The 18,089-nt window shown below is 25.5% G+C and overlaps 6 protein-coding genes across 8 annotated transcripts; 2 read left to right on the forward strand and 4 right to left on the reverse strand.

Annotated features, from left to right (window-relative positions):
* Positions 1–720: 720 nt before the first annotated feature.
* Ipp (inositol polyphosphate 1-phosphatase) lies at positions 721–4,378 on the reverse strand. The gene is made up of 5 exons (XM_031920623.2): positions 4,243–4,378; positions 3,871–4,114; positions 3,371–3,641; positions 2,831–2,999; positions 721–1,936 (listed from the first exon to the last, which is right to left on the reverse strand). The coding sequence occupies exons 2-5, from the start codon at positions 4,081–4,083 to the stop codon at positions 1,492–1,494; spliced, it is 1,098 nt and encodes a 365-aa protein (XP_031776483.1). The 5' UTR covers positions 4,084–4,114; positions 4,243–4,378; the 3' UTR covers positions 721–1,491.
* Positions 4,379–4,517: 139 nt separating this feature from the next.
* On the forward strand, positions 4,518–7,527 carry Ppox (protoporphyrinogen oxidase). The gene is made up of 2 exons (XM_003691077.4): positions 4,518–6,296; positions 6,750–7,527. Exons 1-2 carry the CDS (start codon positions 5,166–5,168, stop codon positions 7,080–7,082), a joined length of 1,464 nt encoding a protein of 487 aa, XP_003691125.1. The 5' UTR covers positions 4,518–5,165; the 3' UTR covers positions 7,083–7,527.
* Positions 6,551–9,268, reverse strand: Taf13 (TATA-box binding protein associated factor 13). Of its 2 annotated transcripts, XM_003691079.4 has the most exons (4): positions 8,743–9,268; positions 8,335–8,572; positions 8,106–8,207; positions 6,551–7,034 (listed from the first exon to the last, which is right to left on the reverse strand). In XM_003691079.4, exons 1-4 carry the CDS (start codon positions 8,767–8,769, stop codon positions 7,030–7,032), a joined length of 372 nt encoding a protein of 123 aa, XP_003691127.1. In that variant the 5' UTR covers positions 8,770–9,268; the 3' UTR covers positions 6,551–7,029. The 2 variants fall into 2 exon arrangements, with proteins under 2 accessions (XP_003691127.1, XP_012350719.1); XM_012495265.3 differs by lacking the exon at positions 6,551–7,034 and having other exon boundaries at positions 7,519–8,207; positions 8,743–8,884.
* Positions 8,980–10,970, forward strand: LOC105737399 (28S rRNA (uridine-N(3))-methyltransferase). The gene has a single exon (XM_012495259.3). It carries the CDS (start codon positions 8,980–8,982, stop codon positions 10,096–10,098), a length of 1,119 nt encoding a protein of 372 aa, XP_012350713.3. The 3' UTR covers positions 10,099–10,970.
* Rpe (ribulose-phosphate 3-epimerase) lies at positions 10,167–11,538 on the reverse strand. Its single transcript, XM_003691078.4, has 4 exons — positions 11,024–11,538; positions 10,785–10,892; positions 10,475–10,696; positions 10,167–10,409 (listed from the first exon to the last, which is right to left on the reverse strand). The coding sequence occupies exons 1-4, from the start codon at positions 11,258–11,260 to the stop codon at positions 10,299–10,301; spliced, it is 678 nt and encodes a 225-aa protein (XP_003691126.1). The 5' UTR covers positions 11,261–11,538; the 3' UTR covers positions 10,167–10,298.
* ImpL2 (Ecdysone-inducible gene L2) lies at positions 11,458–17,923 on the reverse strand. 2 transcript variants are annotated; one of them, XM_012495260.3, is made up of 7 exons: positions 17,832–17,923; positions 14,063–14,263; positions 13,814–13,875; positions 13,656–13,740; positions 13,374–13,563; positions 12,392–12,705; positions 11,458–12,193 (listed from the first exon to the last, which is right to left on the reverse strand). In XM_012495260.3, exons 1-7 carry the CDS (start codon positions 17,832–17,834, stop codon positions 12,161–12,163), a joined length of 888 nt encoding a protein of 295 aa, XP_012350714.1. In that variant the 5' UTR covers positions 17,835–17,923; the 3' UTR covers positions 11,458–12,160. The 2 variants fall into 2 exon arrangements, with proteins under 2 accessions (XP_012350714.1, XP_012350715.1); XM_012495261.3 differs by lacking the exon at positions 17,832–17,923 and adding an exon at positions 16,780–16,995.
* Between the last annotated feature and the right edge of the window lie 166 nt (positions 17,924–18,089).

Genomic DNA, 18,089 nt, shown 5'->3' on the forward strand with positions numbered 1-18,089 from the left:
AAACAGATATAAGAAATGATATACAAAATTAAGGATTATTTAAAATTATGAAGTATATAAATATTAGTGACAAAAATGAATTTAAAGATTTCATTTTATGTTGTTAAGAATGATAAATCGACTCATTGTTAATATATATTTTAAAATATTATTATTGAATGTTAATAAGCAAAAATCATTTATATCAACAAAGAAAAATCTAGCATAAATACATTTAATTAACAATTTAAAAACTCCAAATATTTGATCTTTTATATTTTTTTTATAATTTCATGATATTATAATAATTCAATAACGTCATAAATAAAAAATCATAATAAATTCTAATAATGAAAAATAAAATAATAATAAAAAATTTTCAAAAACTTGAAAATTGATTATTATATCAAAAATTAAATTATTTTTATGATCAACATGAAATTTACTACGTAAAATTATTGAAATTTATCGAATCAAATAAGATTTGTTTTTAAATGTTCAGAATAATAAATAAATATATAAATATTTTCATATTGTATACATTATATAAAAAAATGTGAATTAAATTTCTTTTTTTCAAATGTAATATATACTTGTTAATATATTACTTGTTAATGTTAAATTTAAATAGTTTTAAATTCTAATAAATATATGGAATAAAGAAAAAATTAATAATAGATAATATATATTACAAATAAATGAAATATTCAGAATTTTAACAAATAAATAAAAGACCGTAAGTGAAACATAAACCATTTTTATTATATTTATCTTTGATATTATATAACATTTTTGACAATGTGTATAATTTTAAATAACAATTTCATATTTATTATTTTTGATTTATATTAACATTAATTACATTTAGAACAATAAATAACAAATGATTAAAATAGACAAATAAAATAATTTCTTTTTTTATATAATTATTTTGTTTTAAGTACCATTACTAGTACTTAATAATTCTATCTTTTAACATTTACATATTATGTTTATTTACAAAATATATTTATACTAAAAAATATTGTGTGCAAATTTCAATTTTTTCAATTTTTTAATAAAATTGTATTCGTTCAATTATTATACGAAAATATTTACTTCAAAATAATTAAAAATAATTTCTTTTTAAATTAATCTACTTACAATCACAGATGAATGACTTTATTTTTGAATTATTAAAATTAAATTAAATTAAATTGAATAAAATATTCATAAATATATTTAATATTTATATATAATATATAAAATATATAATAAAAATATATTTTATATTTAATTACTTTAAAAATTATTAATTTTAATAATTAAGTTATATACGAAATATTTTTTAAATATTACATAATAATTTAAAATAGTAAAAAATTAAAAATAAAAAAATCAAAATTTTATATAAGTAGAATTTACATTTATATAAGTAAAATTGCATATAAATGTAGCAGAAATAATTTTTTTTTAACAACTTCACAATACTTAGATAATAAGATAAATATGTAACATAATACTACAATATTATTATTTGCACAAAATCGATTTTAATGTTTGTAAAATTTCAAAATTTCGATATGCTATCAAACCATTGTTATTCGAAAAATTGGTGGACGTAGATAAATATTTTATGTCTATATGATCAGAATCGGAATTATTTATAAAACTTTGGAATTCAATAATACCTCCATGTAAAGAACGCAAAAGAGCTTGTGGACCACAAGTATCCCACTTATATGTGGAACTTTTAGATAAAATATAAGCATCAACTTGTCCAAGAGCAACGCTTAATATTTTATAACCTGCGCCAGCTGCTTCCACTAAAATAAAACCCGCATCTAAAAGTTTTGATTTTATATTTTCATCTTCAACTCTACTCAGAATAATTATCCTTTTATTATTATGTTCTTTCATTATAGAACATTTTCCAATATCATTTTCTACAAATCCCCAGTAGCAATTACCTTTCCATCTATTAAATAAAATTTAGTTAAGTTAAATATTGATATTTTTATAAGTATATAAGTTGTTAATATATTCGTGAGATATACGTGAGAGAATCGATTCTAGAAACCAAATAAAAGATCAAGTTTCATTGCCTCTTTCTTACTTTATATTTAAATAATAAAAAAAAACTTAAATTCCTTAATTTAATTTAACCTATAATAAGTCTCAAGTAATTTTTGTATATCAATTTATTTATTTTGGCCTCTTTAATTGATTCTATAAATTTTTCACGAATATACAAAATATTGATATCAATAATCAAACAGGAAATAATTCTATGTGAAAAAATAAATTAAAAATATAAAATAAAATTTTTGAATCAATTTCAGATTCATTTTGAGATTTTGTTTTTGATTACACAAACAACATATAATAAACAAATTCAAAAAATTTTCAAGCACAACTATTTTCCGATTAGATATGAATAAATTTTCGATAATTAATTACTTTACATAAGAAAACAAGAAAAAATAAAGAAACAAAGAATTAGAAAAAATAAATTTTTTTTATTTAAAAATTAATTTCCGAGAAAACTGAATTTAGACATTCATCAATTACATGATTCTTTAACTATATTTAATCTTGATTTTAAAATAAGAACTTAAGCAATAAAATTTTATTCTCTTTTATTTTTTGCTTATTTTCATAGATTAACTACCTTGATAGTTCATTCATATTTAATTAGAAAATATTCAATTTTACTTGTATTTGAAAATTTTAAAAATTTGTTTTATTTGAAAATAAAATCTCGAATAAAAAACATTTATTTTATATTTTCAATATTTTTTCATTTTCCGTTCAGTTATATCATCAATTATAGGACTCTGTATTAATATTCTGTTAATTTTGCTTTATTTACCGCAAATCTACATTTGTATAGAAAGGTTGATTAATTACTCCCAAAATTGGTATGCCTGTACTTTTCATATACACTCCAATTAAGACAGTAACACATCGTAAACCACTCATATGTACACCAGTGGTATGATCGACTTTTTCACCTCCATTTATATAATCTGCAGTTGAATCTACAAAAGTTCCACGAATTGCTCCTCAGGCATGTTTTATTAAACTACAAAACAAATAGAGGACTTAACAAATAACCTGTCTAATTTTATCTAATAACATAAAAAAATATCATTTAAAAAAAATAAAAAATAAATAAATAAAAGACAAAAAAGAAATTTAAATAAAAGAAAAGTTGTTATTGATATTATTTATTCAAAATTTGAAATAGTAAAAAATAAATTATAAAAATAGAGATATTTACCATATAATTTTTCCAGACATCGTTTTAATACACATAGCAATATATTAATATTATATTGTATCTACATGTATATATATTATAATAAATTGTTATTTAAGAGCATTCAAATTATAGTATTACATTTCTTACCAATTGGATCTATCCATATACCAAGATCATTAATATCAGCATCAAAATCAACAGGTAGCTTTGCTATCATTGGAATATCTAAGAATTGAACATCTTTATGGACTTCAGTAGCTAATAATTCAGCAGTTGCAATATCACTACCCATTACTTTGGCTAATAATTGAGTAGTTTCTTCACTAGTAGGGCATATTCCAACTACTATAGATTCACCCATAGCATTGCTGAATGTATTAGTTTCTTCTCCTTGTACTACTTTAGCCAATTCTGGAAACTAATATTTTATAAGTGGTATTATATTTAATTTATATTTCTTATTTATATTTTTTATATTAGCTTTAATTTTGTTTGCCTCTTTTTCTTTTTCTTTTTAATATAAAAAATATAAAATAATACATGAAAATATTCAATATAAAATATTTAATTATTTTCATTAATCTATTATTGATAAATGAATTCTTTATTCAAACACATTAATTATATAATATTTTTTATTAACTTACCTCTAATCCTATGTCATGTTTAATTGTCTCTTGAATAAGAACATCTGCCAAAGTTTTAAAATCTTGAAAGAAGCGTGGATTTTTTTCTTCCTCTGATTTTTCTTGTACAAGTAATTTAAATAATGCATCGTTCTGTCTACAAGCTCTTGCTATATTTGCTGCTTTTTCTGAAACTCTCAGAAGAATTGACAACAATCTGCTTCCGTCTTTCATTGCAATGATGAAATGATTCCAAATTTGATAACTATGATATTAATAATTTGTTAATAAAATAAAATAAAAATAAAATAAAATCTTTAAGAAAAAAATTTACGAAATTTGAATAAAAATTTTAAAGAAATATTTTAAAAAGTATGAAAAAATATACGTTACACTGAATATCAATATAGTTTGGCGGGAATCCGTGTAAATTCTATTATATAATTACAGAATATTGACTATATAATGTCTCGCATTTAAAAAATAAAAATAATGGCACAAACGTTTTGCACTTCTAAGAATATCTGAATATTAAAATAATCATTCATGCATCATAATTTGAATGACGCAAACAGACATTTCCATTTTTATCTAATAAATTCAATACACTGTCATTAATGTAAAATAACTTCTATATAAATAAATATATTTAATAAAATTGATTATAATAAATAAGTTTATTATTTAATTATTTCATTAAATTTATAAATGATTAACAATTTCCAAAAAATTTAGTTAAATTATTCAATCTATATATATGTATATGATATATGTATATGATATATATGAAGTAGTAATATAAAATTTAATAAAGTATTTAAAAACAATAAACATATGGAATTGAAAAGTTTATATACAATTTTTATTTTTTAATAGAAAGTCACTTTTTTACATTTACATAAGTTTTTACTTCATATACAATAGTTCTATTTGTTTCCAAATAAATATAACCTATCTTTCTTTTTCTTGAATATAAAATACGCTAATATAACTAAATTTAATTAACATTAAGAGCATTTTTAATATTTCAATTTACTTTATTTATTTTAAAATTTTTATTTTTTTAATGAATTTATCAATAATAATTTTTAAAAAATAAATTAAATAATATTCATTACATAAAATTACTGGATATTACTAATTTGAAAAAAATAATTGATTGGTAAAAAGAAAAATATAATCATTTTTAATTTATTTTATGAAACATAATAATTGTATTAATAAGCATATTATTCAATTTTATTCATATATATATTTTATTTAAAATAAATATTTAAAATTAATATTTATTTATTAATATAACAAAATAATAAAAAATGACAGCAATATTAGGTGCTGGTATATCAGGCTTATCAGCTGCATATTATGCACTTGGGAATACAAGAATGGCTCCATTAGTTATATTAGAAGCTTCAAATCGTGTAGGTGGATGGATACGTTCCATAAAACAATCTGATGGAACGATTTTTGAAACAGGTCCACGAGTTATAAGAGCCAATACATATAATGTATTAAATTTAATAGAAGAATTAGGATTATCATCAAAAATCATTCCTATTAAAGCTAATCATCCTGCTGCTAAAAATAGATATATTTATGCAGATAATGTATTACATTGTTTACCTAATAATTTAAAAGGAATTATAACAAAAAATACATTATTAAATCGTTCTTTAACTAGTATTTTGTGGAATGACTTCAAAGCAAAGAAAATTCTTACAGATGATGAAAGCATATATAGTTTTGTAGAAAGAAGATTTGGCAAAGATGTATCTGAAAAAATGATTGCCCCAATATTATGTGGAATTTGTGGTGGTGATATACATAAATTAAGTGCAAGATCATGCATGACAAATTTATTTGAAATTGAACAGAAATATGGTTCTGTATTTATGGGTTTTATACAAAAAAAATTTTCAAATATATTAAATAACAAAAACAAGAATGAAATTGAATTGAAAAATACAAATGATGCTCATACAATATTAAAAATACATAACACACCTTCAATTTTAGCACAAAGAGCTAAAAGAGAAGCATGGAGCACATGGGGTCTTGAAGGAGGTTTTGAACAATTACCTCAAACACTAGCAGAAAATATAATGAAACGTGGAGTAAATATAAAAATAAAACATAAGTGTGAAAAAATTACATTTAATAAAGACTGTGTAGAATTAATTATAAATGGAAAAGTTGAAAAATATTCTAATATTATATCAAGTTTATCTGCTAAATGTTTAGCTAATTTAATACAAGAACAACATCCAAAACTATCTAAAGAATTACATAGTATACCTACAGTAACAATAGCTGTAGTTAATTTTCAATTTTCTAAAAATATTTTACCTATTGAAGCTTTTGGAGTTCTTATTCCACCAAAAGAAGAAATTCCAATTCTGGGTATAATATTTGATTCATGTGCCCTTCCTCAAAACTCCAAAATGACAGTATGTATAAACACAGTGCTTAGTTAAATTTGATTAAATTTACACAATTCATTGTTAATAGCTTATTAATTTACAGTGTTTTAATAGAAATAAAAAGAAAATAGATAAAACAATAACAAAAAATATAATAATAAGAGATATCTTACTTTATTGAATTATGCTTAAATCAAATTCTGATAAAAAGTATATAATTTTGTAAATTTAATTTTAAGAATTTAACTATTGGGTCCCAAACTTAGTTAAATTTAATTGAATATTGTTGTATAAATATTTATTATCTATTTTTTTTCTATTACAATTTCAATATTTATTACATAAATTTATTATTTGTCATAATGAATTTAAAAAAATTCTAGCAATAATACAAAATGATCTTAAAATTTAAACAAATTTTTACAAATATGTAATGGACTAGAAATACTTGTTGAATATGTACATCTTTTTTTAATCCAGGTACTGACAGTAATGATGGGTGGAGCATGGTTTGAAAAATACTTTGGTAAATGTTCATCTGAAGAACATTTAAAAATGGTAGCAATTAAATATGTAAATAAACTTTTATGCATTAATGAAGATCCCAAGATATGTAATGTTTCCATTCTGAAAGACTGTATTCCACAATATGTAATTGGTCACGCACAACGGTTAACTCGTATCCACGATTACATCTCCGCGCATAAAATACCTTTGGGGCTGTGTGGTTCTTCATACCACGGTGTAGGAGTCTCTCATGTTATTCTGTCAGCAAAAGAAGCTGTTTCTAGTATTAATCAATATATGATATAACTTTATAAGATTCAAATTCAAACTTGACAACAAGCTTGTCCAATCAAATATATTATAATGCTTTCTTTTGATTTAAAAACAAAATAATATACGTGCAAAAAAATAATAAAATAGTAATGATAAATAAACCAAGATAATCTTTTTTTTTAAATAAATTGCAATTTAATTTTAAACATGCATTATTCATGCTGCATAATAAAAATACAAAGTACAATTCTTATATTAAAATGAAAATAATAAATAAAGGGAAATAAAATATTAAAATTGAAAAATGATATAAAAAGGATATTAAAAAGGAATTTGGAATAATTATTCCAAATTAGCATTTAAAAAAATCATTAGAGTAATATTTTATACTTATTAAAATAAAACATATGTAAGTATGTATTTTTATTACAAAATGTAAACTATTGTTCATAAAATAAAACATAAAATATATAAAGAAGATATAAGTATTTGTTTATATATTCTATTTTTATATACATAAATGTAATACTACTAATACTACAAAACAAAAAGTAATAGAATTATAATATAAAATAATTATTACAATTTAATATTATTATTTATAAAATATATATATATATATTATTTATAAAAATCCAAAAATATTAATTTTATATATATATTTCTTTTTGTATAACAAAAAGAAATGAGTGATCTTAAATATATCATAATATTTTTAATTATGTAGATAAGCAAGCATGAAGTATCATAAAAATGCAGCACACAAGCATTCCATATTTGTAAATAAATCAAAACTATTCTAATGCTTTATTTATATTTAAATAATAGTATATCCAATAACAAATTTTAAATAATTTGCTTATAGTCAAATTTTATTTAAACTTTTTTAATAAAGATTAAAGAATAAAAATAATTCTTTTAAGAAGACTACACTAATACAGAAAGAATAATAAAGAATTCAATATAATTCTCTCTAAAATAATAAATTCAAGCACGACAAAAATATTTTGTTATATGATTTGATATCAACAAATGAAATCTACTGACTAACAGTACCTGCATATTTAACTTCATCGAATGCTTTTCTAGCTTTCTTTAATTCTTCATTCATTGTTAGAAGATCTTTAACTCTTGCATATTTCCTTGGATCTTTTCTAACTATAAAACAAAATTTAATAAATTGACTTAAAATTTATTTATAAAAAATATTATATCATAAATAATTAATAAACTTATATTAAAATGTTTAACATGATGTATAAATAAATTATAATATTAATATTACCTAAAAATACAATATCCTCTACTTGAACACGACCAGTACGACCAATTTCCATAGCTCTGTGTGTCATCTCAGTAATAAATTCAATAACAAGATCTTCTAATAAATCTACACTTTCTGTATAAGGATTTTGATCATCACCAAAACCATACATCATACAGCGTAGTTCTTTCGAAAATAATCGTTTTCTACCACCAGGTAAAGTTCCGCCAATTGGAATTTCGGCCTCCTCATCTTCAAACTATGATAATTTTTATTTTTTTTCATTGATAATTTTAATTTAAATGTTTAATTTTCCAAAAATATATATTATTAAATCAGTTAATACTTTGTTAAGGTTAGGCTCATAAATAATATTAAATATCAACATATATTAAAATAAGAAAATGAAATAAAATATTTATTAAAAACCTGTTCAAAACCTTCTTCTGTGGTCATAATTTAATATTTGCAAAAATTTGGTAAAAATTCAAAAAAAATATTTCACACAGTGAAAAAATACAAACTCGCTATCACATAAAACGTAACGTTGTTAATGTAGTATTGAAATTTATTTTGAAATAGTTCGTGTTTAAAGTTTTTAGAAGATTTTAGAAGAATTGTGAGTAATTATGTTTTTTAATATTTGAAAAGAAAAAGTATAAAATTATGTCACCAGCAATTCCTACACCAAAAACTTGGAAAGAAACCAATCGTGTGCATAAAGAACAACGAAAAAGATGGAAGGAAGAGAGGTTAGCCAAAAAATTCGAAAAAGAAGAAATTAAAAAAAAATTACAGAAAGAAGTAGTTAAACCCATTGAGAAACATTTTGAAAAAAAAGATATTTCGACAATCAGTATTGCAGTTCCTGGATCAATTTTAGACAATGCTCAATCTCCGGAATTACGAACATATTTAGCAGGACAAATAGCACGTGCAGCATGTGTTTATAAAATAAATGAAATTATTGTTTTTGATGATAAAGGAGAAATAATTGAAAGTGAAAAGAAAAAAATAAGAAACGACGAAGTATTAGGTGAAAGACGAATTGGATGTTTGCAGTTAGCTAGAATATTACAATATCTTGAATGTCCGCAATATTTAAGGAAATATTTTTTTCCTATTCATAAAGATTTGCAATATGCTGGAATATTAAATCCTGTAGATGCTCCACATCATTTACGTCAGCAAGATATATCTTTATATCGAGAAGGAGTAGTTACAAATAAACCAGTTAAATCTGGTAAAGGTTCTCATGTGAATGTAGGATTATTAAATGATGTTTGTGTGGATAAGATATTAACTGCTGGATTAAGAGTTACAGTTAAAATACCTGAAGAGCAATCAAATCTAAAAAAATTAAAAGGATTTATTGTTCCACCTGATATTCCTAGATCAGATACTGGTATATATTGGGGATATACTGTGAGATTAGCAAATAATCTCACAGAGGTATTAACACAATGCCCTTATAAAAGTGGATATGATTTAACCATTGGTACTTCAGATAAAGGAAAATCAATTGATGATATAGAATCAAAAGGCATTGAATACCATCATGCTTTAATAGTATTTGGAGGATTATCTGGATTAGAAGCTGCAGTAGATTGCGATCCTAATTTGGATGTGGATGATGCTTCTTTGGTATTTCATCAATACTTGAATACTTGTCCTCAACAAGGATCAAGAACTATTAGAACGGAAGAAGCTATTTTAATTACATTAGCAGAATTAAGAACAAAATTGTTTCCTAAAATTCCTCCATTACCAAATACTCAATTTTAAAGTTTTGTAAATAATTGAACTATTATTAAATATAAATAACTGTAAGTAGTAATATAAATATATAAACATTTTTGCTTTTTATTTTTATTTTTTATGAAAATTGTATATAAAATTATACATTTTCAAAACTTTTAATATAAGTACATGTATGTATAAGCATATAATTTTATACTAGAAAATGTTTTTTTTTCTTTTATTGTTTAATTATTTTGTAATGCACAATTTACTGTATCTCTTAAAGTTTTAATAACTTTTGCTTGATCAGAAGAACCTATGACGGCTGTTCCAGAGACAATCATGTTTGCACCAGCCTAAAAAATGTATACATGTAATTTATTTTTTTGTTATAAAATGAAATTAATGAAATTATATATACCTTTGCACATGAATCAATAGTTTCTGGCCCAACACCACCATCTACTTCTATATCTAATGTAGGATAATTTTTTCTAAGCCATGATACTTTTTTCATCATTGGTTCCATGAATTTTTGACCACCAAAACCTGGTTCTACAGTCATAATTAATACCATATCTGCTAAATCAATATATTCTACAACTACATCTACTGGAGTCCCTGGCTTAAGTGCAATTCCAACCTTTCATTTAAAAAATATGAATATAATAAACAATTTTTTAATTAAGCAAGTTTAATTTAAAAATATTATATATAAAATAAGTACATACTTTCATTCCTGCTTCTTTTACTTTTCTACAAGTTAATGAAACATTTTTTACTGGTTCAACATGAAATGTATATTGATTAACACCAGCATCAGCCATAGGTTCTATCCACTAAAATAAAGAAAAAAAATATTGTATAATGCTTTTTAAATGAAATTTACTTAATAAATAAATATATAGAAATATTAATTTTTTTTTTAATTAAAAAATCATTTTTAAGTATAAAATAAAATAAAACATACTTGATCAGGATTAGAGACCATCATATGTGTTTCAAAAAAAGCATCTTTTATTTTATGTCGAAGACATTTTACTAATGGGTGACCAAAAGTGAGGTTAGGTACAAAGTGTCCATCCATAACATCCAAATGTAAATAATCAGCACCATTATTAATTAATTGTTGTGATTCTTCCGAAAGTTGTGCCAAATTAGCGTTTAGAATCGAAGGTCCAATTTTTGCAGTCAGTTTTTTTGCCATTTTTTTTTTTTAAGTGAAAAATGTTACAGAAAAATGAAATACGTGTTTTCAATAAAAATATTAATGCATTATCGAATGATCTTTCATACAAGGTCATTTCTTTAAATTTTTCTTTAAACTTCTTACATTAATTAATAAATACAATGAATTAAATTTTAATTTAAAAATTAAATAATAGGAAATAAATATAATACAAATTTATAAACACTGTACGAAATGAAATACATTTATTTATACATAAAAATATAGCAGTTTACAATAGATAGTTTAAAATAGATAATAGATTATGATAATTTTTCAGATGAAAGATTAAAATAGATAAAAATATTAATTAATAATAATAAGCGAAATAGGAATCGAGGTCAAAGAATCGATATGTTTTTTTCATCGAGCATAAAATTACATAGAATTTAGAAATTAATCTTATTATATCATATTAAACGAAATCTTTTATTATATCTACTTATTAAATCGATATATAAAATAAATAAATAATTTGTTTAAACTAGATGAATCCTCATTCAAGAGGTATCGCAACATAGATAATAATTAAATATTGAAATATATAGCTTAATTTGCTATTTTAAACTTGCTAAAGTCATTATCATAATCGAATATAAAACTCTTTGGCACCTTAAAATCTATTATAAAACTTTTAAGTAAAATAATGGCTGCGTTTTAATTAATAATAATTAAACGAAGCGTTGTTGATTCTTGAACGCATTGTCATGTTTTCAGTACCAAAATATAATCTCGCTGCATAGAATTATGCATAATGCTCATACTTAAAAATAATACCATATGACCACTAACGAACACCGAAATTTTGCGCAAGAAGATTATGGCATATCGTACAATAGTAGAAAGAGATCAATCCGGATTTATTTTTTCATAATTTATTTAATTAACCGTCCGAGACACTTCTTTTTCAGGCTGAAAAATAATAGACATTTATTTAAACTTTTTCTTTGAGAAAATTTTGTTCATAAATTAAACGATTTTATTTATAAAATTGCCAAAAACTTAAATATCTTTTGTATAATATATTGTATAATATATTTTGTATAAAGTTAAATATTGAATTAAATAGATTAAAAAATATTAAATTTAAATAAAAATATAGAAACTTACGCGCAAAGGATAAAGGAATGTACTGACGACTTGTTGACGATTTCCAGACTTCGCTTGACAAGTATAACCACCCATATCTTCCCATAAGAGTTCCTCTATCATTAGATCACCGCTGTCTAATACTCTATGTCGCAAATTAGTTGATAAACTTAGAGGTATGTTATAATTATTCACCCAAGTAATTTGCGGTGTTGGTTTGCCACTTGCCCTGCATGGCAACACCACAGTTACTCCTATATTTGCTACTAATGTAGGAGAATAAAGAGTGATTATTGGATCACTTTCAGAACTGCAATTATTTAAACCACGTTCATCTGTAACAAAAAAATAATTGTTGAATAAGATTTTAAATGATAATTTAAATTTAATTTAAATTAAAATTTCTTAATATTTAAGGTTTTATCAATATTGTAATTAATTAAAGAATTGAACCAATAATTTTAAAATATTGAAATATTTCTCTTATACAGAATTTACTATATATTCCAAATATAATTCAAAGACACTAATATTAGTTTTAGTCTGCCATGACAAAATCATGTTAACAGGTGTCTATTTCGTTTGAATCTGTTGCAGAGAGTAATACTAATATTAATTTTTAATAAAAAATCTTAAATACAAACGTTACAATTATGTAATTATTTGTATGATATTGTTTTTGAGTTAATTAGTGATTATTTTACATAAAAAAGAAATATATATAAAAATATATATTTTTCAGAAATCTTTCTCAAATACTCATCAATAATACGTTAACACCGATTTGATGTAAATCGAAATCATTATAATCATTTATTTTAAAAAAATAATAAGACAACTGATATTGTGTTCAATTGTAAATAATGCATGGGAAAAGATCCAGAGTTTTATGAATCACTTATTAGAGAAATATGCGAATGCATTATATAAAATAAGAGGGTTGCGTGACAGTTGGTCAAAGCTTCATGTTAATATAATTTTAGATTGTTAATATTCCACTTACTGTTAACCAACAGCACCGTAGGAGTGGAGATCTTCACCTCTCTCGCAGAAACCGACGCACAGTAGATTAATCCAGCATCATCCGGAGTAACGCATTCTATCACGAGCTTTGAATTAATTCTGGCCACTCCTTTCCACTCCTCGGATGGATCGTACAAGGAATGTGTACTGGCTTTCACATATTCGATAAGCTACGGCAAAAAAGATATTACGAATTAATATCTTTCTTCTTTCTCTTGCTCACAATGTACAATGTAAAATTGCATTTGTCCGTGATATTCACTTGTTCGTTGCTACCACTTCCTGTAAACCACAGAATTTCCGGCGGAGGACTACCGCTAGCTTTGCATTCTAATTCCACTCTGCTTCTGCAATAAAAAAAAGCACAATATTATCGATATTACTTTTGCGTTTTCATTTATTTTAATATGTCATATTTACCCCATAGTAGTTTCGATACCGTTTACTGGATTCTGAGTGATAGTAGTCCATGGTTCTACTGGCTGCATAAAATCAAAACGTTAACAACATTAGATCAAATTGCAAATTCTTTTCAAATCTCTCTTCGAAATTAGATCTTTATCAGTCTCAACTTTATATTTCTTTTCAGATTAAATTCATTTCTTAAGTTTATCGATTAAGGAGATATTTGATTAAGGAAATATAAGATAAAAAGAAATTGATTGTTACTTTTGATTCAGAACGTGTTCCATATTCCGATAACGGCGTCAGGAAATTAGAGTTGTGTTCTATCATTTGCCTGCTTATGCTCCTACGTTCTGCAGCTCGTTCGACGGCATGTCGTGGTAGGAACGAAAAGGGGTGTCCCGAAACCGTGTACACGGCAATAACGAAAATAATGGTAATAACAAAAACGAAATTGATCAGCATCTGAAACATAAAAAATCAAAATCGTGAATAAAAAATAAAAGAAGATTAGCATCTTTAACAATTAACCGGAACATCGGGATAACAATGTTAAATCAAAGTGAACGTGATTTGATGAATGTGAAAGAAAATTGTGCAATGATTGAATCAGAATGATGTTGAGGAACACTAACGTCACGCTCTTTTCGCAAAAGTTGCTCCGATTGAATATAACAATGCGGATTTAATTGTCGGGTTAGGTGCGCGAGATTTATAGTATCGATTCATTCAACTTTCCTTCGGGGATACGAATAAACACAATTGGCAACAATGAAATTCAACAATGAAACTTTTGAGAACGGGACGATAATTAAATATATATAAATAATAATAAAGGGAGGACATATCACATCTCATTCTTTCTCTTTTCTGCTTACCCCTTTATCGAATCGTATCATAATTTCGTTTAATAATTTCACCGACAACGCGCCGATAATATTACGATCTAATTACTACGATTTTACCGCGTTTTTCACGTGAATTTAACACACTTTCTTCGATCCGACACGTTTTACGAGGATCGATTTGTTCAGGTGTCACCGTTAACTAGAACCACTCAAGGATTTTTTTAAAAACGGAACTTATATCGTGGAAATGATAATCAATTTCGAAACTGAAGATATTATAATCAAGTTTCACACAACGGGAATCTCGAGACGATCTCAGGTGGGATTATTTCATAGGTCGTGCGGTTGAATCTATCGCATTGCCTGCTCGTTAACGTGAGCATCGAAATCACCAAATTAAAGAGATTTCCTTTATATATCGTGTTTTATTCTCTTCGTACAAAGCACGACACTCGATACCTTCGCCCTGTATCCTTCCGACGTTATACCGACAACGTGCCGCGCGAGGAATACCCGATTTCCGAATGACATTGTACATGTATCTCTCTTCGACTTAAATCGGTGTGTCTCTCTCACGGTTCCTCCACCTCGACACGTCCGTTTAGGATTTTAGAATGCGTGAACGTGCTGGCCGCGTCGTTCACCGTGACTTTGAGGCGTTCCCTCGCCTTTGGGATCGGTCCTTCTCAACCAAGTTCACGAATAAAATTTAGATGCTACCGCATCATTTTATCTTTGGCGTCTTCTCGTCTCGGCTTTCTCTTGCTCCCCCTTTTCCTTCCCGTGACGGTCGTTACAGAGCGTTACTGAGCGAGAGGAGGAAGGAAGGTCACGCGTACCGTTTAAAGGAGATTAAGTAACTTGGGCTGTTAACGAGGCAAGATGTTTGGAAATGAATTCGCGCGCGGAGCGTTAATGAACACACATGCGGTGCAAAAAAATAAGGGAGAATCTGGAGGCGATACACGATGCGACGTGTTGGTGTGCGTAACTTTTTTTTGCTGCAAACACTTGCATGCAGCGTGTCCCCGAGGAGGAGTTAAAAGTGGCTAAAACTTCCGAGATATTGGACGGTTTATCGTCTCGGAATAAGACGAATAAGCAATTCCTTCGATATTTCGATTTGGGGGGTATAGATCACAGTGGTGTTTAAATGCAAATGAGACAGTGGTGTTTCGTTTAATTTATCTGGAAAATAATTAGTTGCGTAAGCAAAAAGTATTATATAAATCTAAGCGGCAAGGTATTAACGTGAACAATGTTATCCGAAACATTTAATGAATGTAGATATATTTTGAATGTGAATGGGAGAAATATTCTTTAAGCACGTTTTGCTATTAAATGTGTTTTGTAGAACAGCTTGTGCGTATTCTTTTGAAAAATTAGAAATTGAATACAATCTAATAATTTTATTACGTTATTGAATATATAATTATATGTAAATATTCTGGATGTAAATTTTAATTCTTCGTATCTTGTAATTGAATACACGTGTAAAGAATAATAATAATAATTTATATTCTAAAATAAAATAATTATCTAAGATCGAGGGATATTATAATTTGATTCAATTTTCACCGAGCGACCGAAAGGATTAATAATATATTGCGTTAATATAATTCTGCGGTATAAAAATTACGACACAGCTGGAATGTAATCGAAAAAACTGATACGAGACCAGGTGAGATGATGTTATCGCGAAGCAATGTTTAAACATCTCTAAACCTCTATGAGTACAGCATGATGAAATTAATCGAAAAGTGTCAACCGATTAGAAAATAAGAGAAATCGGACAGTCTGTGAAAATGAGGAAAGTTGGTCGAAATTTTGCTTGTTAAAATATATGCAACTAAAAATAGAATGCAGTTCTTCGTACGTTATCTGCTTTCGAGGAACTAAGAAGTAATATAAACTTCTCAAAAATCTATATTTATATGTATCTAAAATTTCGTCCGCCTTGTCATTTCTTACGATTATCTCTGCTACGATTATCTTTAACAAATCTCACCTCACCGTCCCTATTATCTCTCTTTTCACATAAAAATCTATTTGCACGTGGTCACGTACCTTTTTAATATTTAATATTACGCGGGGCGTTAATATTCTATTCTGAAAATTCGAATCGATCCTTACCTTTGAACTCGTGAATCACGACGGGTAATTGTCACACGTAGATAACGTCCGCAAAAATATCGAATCTGGTACTGCTACGAGATAGAACTTTCGATAAAGATACTCGCGCCGGAGATGCTTTCTAGGAGCGCACATCACGGGAGGAGGTTTCGAACCGAATGATGCAACTTCTTATACAATCTTCGCATCTTCCCTATGATCTCGCGCCCTCTTTCCGCGGAGCCCTTTAACGCATCGTAATCTAGAGATGATATCAGGGAGACCGTAAACCGCGATAAGGAAATATGCAGTATAAAACACGAAAGAAATATGAATGAAATATGAATGAAAATTTTTTACTCTCCTCTTATTTCTAGATGTATGTATGCAAGAATATAACATTAATTTATTCTTTTTGAAAAAGTAAAAAAAAAAAAAAAAAAAAAAAAAAAAAAAAAAAAAAAGGAAAGAAAAAGAAATTCTTTCTTTTCTTTTCTCAAAAGAATAGATAGGATATATAGGATATTTGTATTGTTATTAAAAAAAATAATAAAAAAAGGGGGGAAAGAAATATTTCTTTCTCATATATTTTTCTTCTTTATTTTAATTCTTGTCCTTCTTTTTTTGAAAGAAATTTTTAAGTATATATATTAAAAAGAAAAAAAAAAAAAAGAAAATGGAAGAAAAAATTTTTTCTTCCTTTCTTTAAACTAAAAATTATTAAAAATTCTTTTATCTATTTGTTTCTTTTTTGTTTTTTATATTCATGATATCTATACATAGAAATATATATATATATATTTTTAAGAATTTAAAAAAAAAATGAAATTTCAAATAGAAAGGATTTCTCCTTTCTATTTGAAAGAAAAAACAACGTATAAAAAAGTAAAGAAAAAGAAATAATATTTTAACTAGAAAATGTTCTAATTAACCACGGTTTATTGACAGACTGGCCAATTCGAATTTTTATCGTCTGTCAATCGTGTAACGAACGTAAACATCGTAAAAGAGGGTAAAAAAAAGTATCTATAAAACAACAAATCCTAGGAACTCCGTTGAAAAATCAAACTTACCATTTCTTCGTCGACTTTCTCTCGATCTTGGAATACGATGGTTCACTATTTAATAGTCAGTTTGGCAGGAATAAAAATACTGACTGAGCGTCGAGGAACAGATATTGACACATTTATATATTTCGAATGTGGCGACGGGCGTCCTTGCTTACTCCTGATTGGACGATATATGAAGGAGTAGGAGTAATAAAAACCATACCAAACAATTGAATTCATTATCCGTGCGTTTGTGCACACGTAATAGTCGTACCCAATTTA

Source organism: Apis florea, unplaced genomic scaffold (genome assembly GCF_048593485.1).
Source record: "Apis florea isolate Af1SG1 unplaced genomic scaffold, ASM4859348v1 contig_3391_pilon, whole genome shotgun sequence".
Classification (NCBI taxonomy): domain Eukaryota; kingdom Metazoa; phylum Arthropoda; class Insecta; order Hymenoptera; family Apidae; genus Apis; species Apis florea.